This window comes from Trachurus japonicus, chromosome 9, assembly GCF_045865225.1.
Source record: "Trachurus japonicus isolate A0001 chromosome 9, Traja_1.0".
In the NCBI taxonomy this organism is placed as follows: domain Eukaryota; kingdom Metazoa; phylum Chordata; class Actinopteri; order Carangiformes; family Carangidae; genus Trachurus; species Trachurus japonicus.
This window is the reverse complement of record NC_140915.1, coordinates 30,540,175-30,549,730: the sequence shown is the minus strand read 5'-3', so window position 1 is coordinate 30,549,730 and position 9,556 is coordinate 30,540,175. Positions and strand designations below refer to the sequence as shown.

The window sequence follows — 9,556 nt, the reverse complement described above, 5'->3', positions numbered from 1 at the left end:
TTCAGCTGCATTTGTTTTTTGTTTGTTTGTATATGTAACATGTATATACAACCCATTTCAGTATCAGTAATCTTGTATTCCTTACCTTACATAGATCTATCAAAGCTCTTTAATGTTTGTCGGTGTGAAACATGCTTCACTTGTCGTGACCAAGAATAAAACTATCTGAAAATATTTCAGCCCTCTAGATTGATATATCCTAAATCTTAAACCTGTATCACTGAAAGAACGGAATAATTCAAATTGATATGGATTACATCCTCAACCATGAAATGACAAATAAAGAACAAAGTGACTGTGGAAGCGTGACTGACAGTACATGTCAATCATTTGGGCTGCAGAAACATTAGAACCACAGGCGAGATAATAGGACAACACAGTGCCTCCAACTCAGAAGTGGGTGGTCTTTTACATTTCTTTTGACTTGCCTGCTGGGGTGTGTGAGTGCAGAGCCATGGGAAGCTCCCTCTGCACTCCACACCTCAACCAAAGCTCCATTAAAGGTCAGCAGTAGACCTCAGTGGAGAAAGGAGGTAAAACCCCAGCAATAATTCAACAACACAGAGAAACACAACACATTCTCTGCTTCATGCTATTTTATCATGTAAGAAAAATCACAACATGTTGGGACTTAAATGGCAAAATGTGACTTGTGGATCAGAAGTCTCCAATTTAATTATATCACCGCCCTACACCCCCTGAGAAGCTAATAGTCTGAATTAAAGACCTCAGTGTGACTAGCCATGAGGACATTTTCCCCTCAAGCTTAAATCATTCACTTAAAATCTGATTTTGGAGAAGATTGGAGAACTAACCAATCAATCATCAAATTTAATTATTTTGGATGTAGATGTTCATTTGATTGTCAGCACGTTTCATCCTGTGGGCTATGAAGGGTTTGGTTCAAATGAATGTTAAGTAAGCAATTCCATTTTTTTATTTGTATGTAGTACGACCAAGAAAATAAAAAGTGGGCTATTAGCTGCATTATTTCAGTTATGAAACATCAAGCATTCCATTAAGACATTTTTTTTCTAATGGGAAAAACACAGGCGAGTCCATCAGCTTCACCTGACGTCGCTGTTAAATGATAAAAGCCCCCAGTTTAATGCTGGTGGCAGATATTCGTCTACCGCAGGAGGAAGCAGCCAGACATGACACACCATAGTCGGTGCGCTGGACGAGTCATTTACATCCAGATCATCTGACCGTCAGCATGACTCCATGGAGCCGGTTCTGTCTGTCGGCACTAAACATCCACCGAGCTCTGCTGAGGATGATGGGGATGTTGACGATGATGGCAACGAGGGCCCCCCGCCGGACGCTTTTATGGCATTTTGTCGCCACCTGCTGGACAAGATGGGGAATAGCAGCAGCAGCAGCAGCAGGAAACAGGCCACTCGGTATGGTCAAAGATGGAAATTAAAAACGAATATGATAGCCTATCTGTCATCTGCCTGTTTTATCATTGTGGTTCTATTCTATTTGCTGGAATAAAAAATAAAACTTACCCTTTCGTTTAACCCAAAAAACGGAAGTCATGTGACTATTAGGCTACAAACAGCAAAACACACTCACGTGGTCTGCCGAGGGGGTAAAAAATAAATTAATTAATAAATAAAACTCCGATTTTTTTTTTTAAGTAGAATTTTCAACATGTCACTTGGTGCAGCCTTTTAGAGACAATAGTCTTTCCTGGTTTCATTTGTCAATTTTTGTTTCCTTTTTAAAATAGTCATATACAATAGGCCTGTATCTTTAATCTTCTGTGAGGGCTGCGTGGCCTGCTGTGAATAGTAGTCTACTATGCCTGTAAGTCAGTTTTAGTGTTGACTTTACTTTTCAGTAAAGTCGTTTTTCTCATTTGTTTGTCATTGCAGTAGGTCACTGCTAGGGCTACAGCTTCACTCTAGTTGCCAGGTGAGATGAGTATAAACCTGAGCAGCAAGTTATCCTCTTGTTAAAACTTACAGCCTGAAAGTTGGATGCCACCACGCCAAAAGCCAGAGCCCCCTCCATACTGAACTCAGAACCATCTCATGAGTGTGGCGTACAAGAATAATTCTTTAGGCCCTGGAGACAAAGAAGATGAAAGACTTTTTATATTTACTTTTACTTAAATTTACTTTTTAAATAATTTTTTTATTGAACTTGAATTTGACAGTGTTCATCATGTCAACTCATGATTGACAGTTCAGGGCACAGCAGGCTTATGTCTATTTTTGTGATTAATTTTTGTAGTCTGCTTTTGTTCTATTGATAAAAAATATGTCACTGACACATTCTGCTGCACTAGATCTGACACTATTCTATTGTCTAACCTCTCTTGCTGTTACTACGTTGCCTATGCCACCTTTGCCCATCCGTCCTGCTCCTGTTCTTGTACTGAACAACAGGTGGAAGAAAAGCAGGCAGCAGACAAAGCCAGTGAAGGAGCATATGTTGCCCCTCTGTAGAGATTTTCTCATGGCGTAGTCTTTAGCAGACATAAAACAAAAGATGGTCATCCAGTCTCACAGCAGCATACACACAAGGCATGTTTATGTATTTGTGCTGTTAGTGTCTACAGTTGAACCAGGGACCTTGAAATCAACTTGTCTCTCATGTAAAAGAATAAATACCTCAAGACAGACAGTGGTAAGATGTTCAGATATTGTCCATACTGTGATTTCTTTTGTTAATGTGTGGCAATACCTTTTGCATAGCCTGACCAGCAAGAGTTTTGTCATTCAAACTTTCTGTGGAGCAGGTAAGTGAGATGTTCCTCCACCATGAACTGCCACAACAGCTTCACTGCTCCAAATCTCTGAACTCTCCTGAAGGATGAAGCATTCTTTATGAAGATATTCCCTCATGTGGTGATGGCGATGGTAGAGGAGAGTGCTTTCATTGCCCCCATACCTGTTCAACTCATCAAACCATCAGTGACCCCTGCGACCTGTTGATGGGGCAAAATCATAATCTATGTTTACATCCATGTCAGAACAAAAAACCTCTTTAAAACAAATCAGCTGGGGTGTATACATTTTATTTGCATTTGCAATTGTATGTCCTAATATAAAAATTCCCAGTGTATTACATTGATTTGTGACTTATTTCAAATGAGACCTGGCCTATTGGTTTTCTGTTTTTCTTAATGTTCACTGTATGCTTTGAAACCTGGTGGAGTGACATGTGTACTATTATTTCAACAGGGAAAAGCAAGCTCTGCACTGTTTATACAAAGCGGTGTGAACATTGTAAACTCATTAAAAAGGAAAAATTAGAATATTATATACCGGTAGTTGCAGAAGTCTGAAACAACAAGGACTATAACTGTATGGCCAAACAGAGTAACTGGGAGATGGGCCTTGCTAACAGAGAAGACCAAGGACATGATGGTCTTTCTGACCTCCAGAGATACTGAGTGGAGATGGAGAGACTTCCACAAGGACTACTGCAGCCCAGATGAAGCCTCTCCTCAATAAATGACATGAAAGCTGCTTAGAGTCTCCTAAAGACTGAAGAAGCCAGACTGTCTGTTTTCATGAAATAGGGACTGAACTATCTCAGTTCTGAGCATCATGTGTGGAGGAAACAGGCACTGCTCATCACCTACCCAACATCATCCCAACAGTGAAAACCTGGCCAAGAGCTCAGAACGTGAAACTGGGCTTTAGTTCACTTTCTAACAGCACATTCATTAATCCTCAGCTGACGGCCAAGACAACACAGGAGTGGTTTAGAGACAACTCCTGTGAATGTCCCTGGCCTGCACCCAATCAGAAATCTCTGGAGAGGCCTGAACAATGACGTCCTCGTCCAATCTGACAACATCTTCAACTCAGTCCAGAGTTCAGTGTCTGAGGTCTTATTGTAGCATTTCTCATTGAATAAAATGTAATGGTTTCAAAAATTCTATAACTCTGTCACTGTGGGATATTAACTGTAGAGGGGGAAATTAAATGGAAAGGATTTTAGCATAAGCCTGAACCTGATTCTAACCTGAACCCCAAGACCAAGTCAATCTGACAGCCACCACCTATCACACACACACACACGCTATCACTCTCAGACACACAGAGTTGCTGTGTCCAGTTGTTAACCCAATGCCATCCTATTCTGTGTGCAGGACCAGTGGATACACTATAAACAAAATGACTACCCCACCCCCACCCCCACCCCTTCTCAGGATACCCAGAGTATGGGAGGGTGCTTCACATGTGCATAGACAAGTTGTCAGTCAAATATTGGACAGCATCATTCACACATCACTCTGTCTGTGTACACGCCACAGCCATGACGTCGGTCAGAGCTCATCATGGCGCAGCAGTTCTTGGCTGGGCTGAATGAAGACGCCCTCCATGGCACGCCACCAGTTGTGCTGGCTGGGGGCGCTCATGCCGTGCACCTCCCGCTGGCCGCGGATGGGGTGCCCGTACTGTTCTCCGGTCACACTCAGGAAGACGTCAGTGCCCAAGTGTTTGAAGCGCACAGTCTCGTCGCGCTCCCAATGGATGCCGTCGCACTGCACCGTCCACACGTCCAGGTCGTCACCCTCCCCGTTCTCTCCAAACGCGCTGACCTCCTGCACAGGACACAGAAAAGAAAACTTGTGTATAGTGGTGATCCTTTGAGCAAGTAACTGTATGTGTTTCCAAAGCCTGATGACATTTCTCTGTGCCATAGAGCTTAAAGGGATAGTTCAACATTTTGGGAAATTTGCCCATTGCCCCTAAAGTCATAGCAGTAGGTGCGTTACCTTTAATTGTTGGTGCAAGCTACTTTTAGAACGGCGGAGCAGAGCCGTGAGCTGCTCAGAGCTACGCTATGGAGGCTAATGGTATTTCTTGGTTTCCCTGATCAAACTCATCAAATACACAGTCCAACAACTCCAAAACGCTCTTGTGGATAAGTTGTGACCTGCACATTCACCACGCTATGAGATAATAACGGAACGTTACGAGACAGAGTTGTTTTCAAGGTAAAATGAGACTGCTTGCCGAAAGACTGCCCCTGAAGGCAACACGCATCAGTGGTTTTGCATTAATTTATCTCGAGAACAACTCTGTCTCATTACATTACGTTCCGTTATTATCTCATAGCGTTGTGAATGTGAAGTCATAACTTGTCCACCAGAGCGTTTTGGAGTTGTTGGATTGTGTATTTGATGAGTTTGATGGGGGAAACCAAGAAATCCCATTAGCCTCCGTAGCGTAGCTCTGAGCAGCTCGCCGCTCCGCTCCGCCGTTCTAAAAATAGCTTGCACCGACAATTAAAGGTAACGAACCTACTGCTATGACTATAGAGGGATTATCTGTTTACCAACAAATCAGGATGCGTGCGCAACCTGACTGCAGAAAGAACCGGTTGTCATGGTTACCTCTATGGATCTAGTGTAGTCAAAGCGGTGTTAGCTAGCGATGTTGTCAGCCTACTACAACAGTTTATCACCTACTGATGTAGTGTGTGTTTTATGCATAGACTATTTTATAGTTTTATAACGGCAGGAAAAAAAAAAAAACGTCAGGACGGAGGATCGAGTTTGTACCGCGGCAACGGAAACTCAGCCACGGGACAAGACACGGACACTCACAGCACGGCGTCGGTCATCGGTAAAAACAGCACTGTCACTGTGCATCCCTAACGTTACCTACAGTTATTTAACAGACAATAATGTTCAGGAAAATACTCACGATTACAAAACTCAGTGTCTGTGAGGACAGCTGTGCTGTGCTGGTCAGAGACGAGGGAAGAGGACGGACCTGTCTAAAGTCTGGAACAACTGCATAACGTAACTATAACGTTACATGCATGGCTGAGTATGTACCGGTAATCTAAAACAATGTATCTTAACGTTAATTAATCTCATCTTGCTTTCCATTAGTATGTGACCTCGTCTTAAGTCACTGTCGTAGTAAACATTTCACAACTCATTCTCTGCAGTTCTCCAGCTGTGCCTGTGGGCATTTAGCTTTATCACCATTCAAACCAACGTATCTAACATGTTATATTGCTCGAAATTAATCGCCGATGTACTATTTTCTCTCTCGTTTGCCTTGAAATGGGTGCGAGTTGACGCTATTCTGTAAATTTTGCGCGTTTTGTTATTTTTATCAAAACAATTAGTGCAACTAACAGCACAAAAAGACATGATCACGGCTCTTGCTGCTCTCTTTCTGCAGGCGACATGCGCAGTAGAACGTCAGTGACGTAGGCTGATAATCCCTCTATAGGGATTATGGCAATGGGCCAATTTGCCAAAATGTTGAACTATCCCTTTAATTGTTGCCCAAAACAACAGTGAGCGTGTGTCACTGTCTGACCTGGTTATTGGACAGAGGTGAGCTGAAGTGGTGTGTGTGAAGATTTCGGCCAGTCTTCATGTGGGTGATGCGGATGGTCTGCCCACATTTGATGGCTACTCCACGTTGACATGGACGGTTGGGCTTCCCACGGATCTGCCAGTAACTATTGGCATCGTCGGCATTTTCCACTCCAGTTACAGACTGCTGTCCACTGCCTGCACACACACACACACACAAACAGAGCACCAAAGGAATGATAGACAGTTTAGCTTCATTTAATGTCAGAACTTGTGGGTTCAGTTGTTACAGGAGCTGGTCCATGTCCTGTTGGACAGCAATAGACCATGCTTCCAGATTATGGCTGGATTCATCTTTATGGCTGCAGGAGGACATGACATCATCTATGAATGTATTCTTTTGGTACTATAAGTATTTATTGACAGAGTGACATCATGACTGTTGACTCAGAAACAGATACTACAGACTCTATTTGTCCACTGCCTGTTTTCTGCAGACAACAGTGATTGGGGGTTAGCATTTTAAGTCAAAACAAATTTGTTAAGCAGATATTTTGTGAAGTTTATATGGTAAGAGTAAAAGTAAAGGTGAAGTATGGAATTTGTGTATTTCTATTACTCACTGTATACACACTCTTCTTTTATAGTTGGTACAGTTGAATTATATTGTGTATTCTTATCTCATTGTTGTAATGGGTCCTAATTATACTTCTTTATTATATTCGCTTTTCTTAGATCTTTTTTTTTTCTGTATATTTACATTTACTAGATGGATTCCTATTTATGGTATTTATATGCCTTTGAATAAATTTGTATATCTATTTCATGGAATGATTGTCAGGCTGTTAAGATTACGATGCAATTCACCTGGTCTACTTAAGCACCTGATGACAATCAACAGGCGAAACGCGTTGTTGAGTTTTTTTTCACTATGGAAAGGAGTATTTACTTTTATTCTAAAGCTCTGCCTGTCTGAGAATTCATTTAGGCAGTAATTCAGTACAGCATTATACAAAGCTGTTCTTGCTGCAACAATCTCTGTCTTCTGAACAGAGCAGTGACAACCATCAATGAAAGACAGTCTTTAGTGGTTGCTGTCTGACTGACCAATGCTGAAAAAAAATCAACTCATCAACCATATATCATAGGCTATTTGAGAACTGTAGCGGCGTTCTAGAGCGCAGCTAATGGGGATCCTAACAAATAAAACAAAACAAAACTGTATGTGCACTTGTGTTGATCATTTAATAGCGTTGAGTTAGACCAGCCATAGGACTTAACCCAGCTGTTGAGCCTTATCTCACACCCTCTTCCTGTGAAACATCAAGGCTGATTTGAATTCAGTCCGTTTCACTTTCAGGCCCTCTATTTGTAAAAACCCCACTCACTCTTATTGGCAGCTTTACAGAGTTTCAGCAGATGTGGGGCAGATTCATGTATGTACAGTGGGGAAAAATAAGGATTAGATCCCCTGTTGATTTTTTAATTTTTTTTTCTCCCCTACAAAGAAATGGGCAGTCTTTAGTTTTTATGATAAATTAATTTTAACAGAGAGAGACAGAATATCAATAGAAAAAAATCCAGAATTAATAAATGCAACAATTTATTTTCCATTTGATCAAATGAAATGAGGACAAAAATCAGCAGGGGGTCAAATACTTATTTTCCCCACTGTAAATAACTGTCTTCAGTTTTCTGCTGGTGAGACACCTCCAGCCTACCGACCAGGAGGGAGGGTGCGCCCCCCAGCGGTCTGTCACGCCCCTGCATCCTGCTTATCGTGCATCGGGGACAGCAAAAACAGGCAAAAATACAACGCCTCAATAAATACCATAAACACTTCTCACAATTAAATACAACAGATATATTTATACTGAATTTTACATTTACATACTGAAGAATATTCATTTCCCTTCGCTTTCAAGTGACAGTATGTTCACCTGTTCATCCGCCACAGCGCTTCTCCATCACCATAGGGCCGTATGTTAACTATTCATCGAAGCGAGGGACACACCACTACTCTGTTTATTTGGCTCAATGGACGTTCAAGTGTTTACATTAAAAAGGAAATGAGACACCCAGTCGCCAGACTCGTAACAGCTGGATACTAACCGGTTGAATCACCTTACCTGAGCCGTACTTGACATCGTGGGAGTGCAGGCGGACGTTGTGTCTGGTGTTGAGCAGTTTGACCAGAGAGCCACACGTTACGTAGTTTTGCTCCGACTCTCTCCCCTCACAGCTGGACCACAGCAGCAGAACCAGCAGCAACCTCACCAACAACAGAACCGCGGCAGATAGCTTCATTTCCTCTCTCTACTCTCATCACATTCTGGGCACAACACTCATCATACTCGCCGCAACACACGCACACAAACAGCCAATCACAGCTTGACAAGTCCCAACATACGGAAGTAAATGTCGCCGTGTGATTGGTCAAGGTAGACGTTAGTTCCACTTATCGAGGCTTGAAGCCACGGACTGTATGAATGACGATGTCAAGCACCAGCGGACTAGAAAACCCAAGGCATTAAAAACAAACTTTATTTTGACAAAAAATGTATTTAACCCTCATGCCCTGTTTAAAAACGGTTACGTTCTTTCTGTTAGGTACAATATTTGTATTTTGAACTTTAAAATGCAATAAAATTGTGAAAGATCAATTTTCTAAACTTTTTTTTTCATGAAGGGGTTCTCTTTTCATGATTTCATTAATTACAATTAAAAAATAACCCTTTAGATGCTTTTTTTGGGGGGGGAAATGCACTATAATTAAATATTCTAAAAATAAATTTGACTTTCATTATTATCAGTATCACCGGCTGACCCCTCTGCATAATCACTGAGAAGATTGATTTGGGGGCATTATTAGTTTTTGTATACACATGTAGGCAACAGTCCTGCAATTTTTGTTTACATTTTTTGTCACAGTTGCTTGTAATACTGAAATTTGTTTTTGTCATGAGGCATATTTGTCCCTCAGTGGGAAACCATATATGAAATGCATAATCAACTAGATGTGAGTAAAAACATAAAATTTGAGGTCTCTCCTTCAAAATGAATGCAAAGCATGATGAAAATCCAAATTTCATCTTGCCATGGCCAAGGAATAATAATAATAATAAAAAAGTTATGAGTTTACAAACAAACTCTTTGGGTGGGACTGGAAACTGAAATTTATTCATAAATTATTGGTAAGAAGGTCTATTGTCGGTGAGAAGCTATGCTTATAGATTAGTTTCCAGGCAAGTA

General features: G+C 41.4%; 1 protein-coding gene across 1 annotated transcript; it reads right to left on the bottom strand.

The window, feature by feature from the left end:
• Positions 1-4,060: 4,060 nt before the first annotated feature.
• sdf2l1 (stromal cell-derived factor 2-like 1) lies at positions 4,061-8,669 on the bottom strand. Its single transcript, XM_085787336.1, has 3 exons — positions 8,434-8,669; positions 6,306-6,502; positions 4,061-4,567 (listed from the first exon to the last, which is right to left on the bottom strand). Exons 1-3 carry the CDS (start codon positions 8,609-8,611, stop codon positions 4,289-4,291), a joined length of 654 nt encoding a protein of 217 aa, XP_085643462.1. The 5' UTR covers positions 8,612-8,669; the 3' UTR covers positions 4,061-4,288.
• Positions 8,670-9,556: the final 887 nt, after the last annotated feature.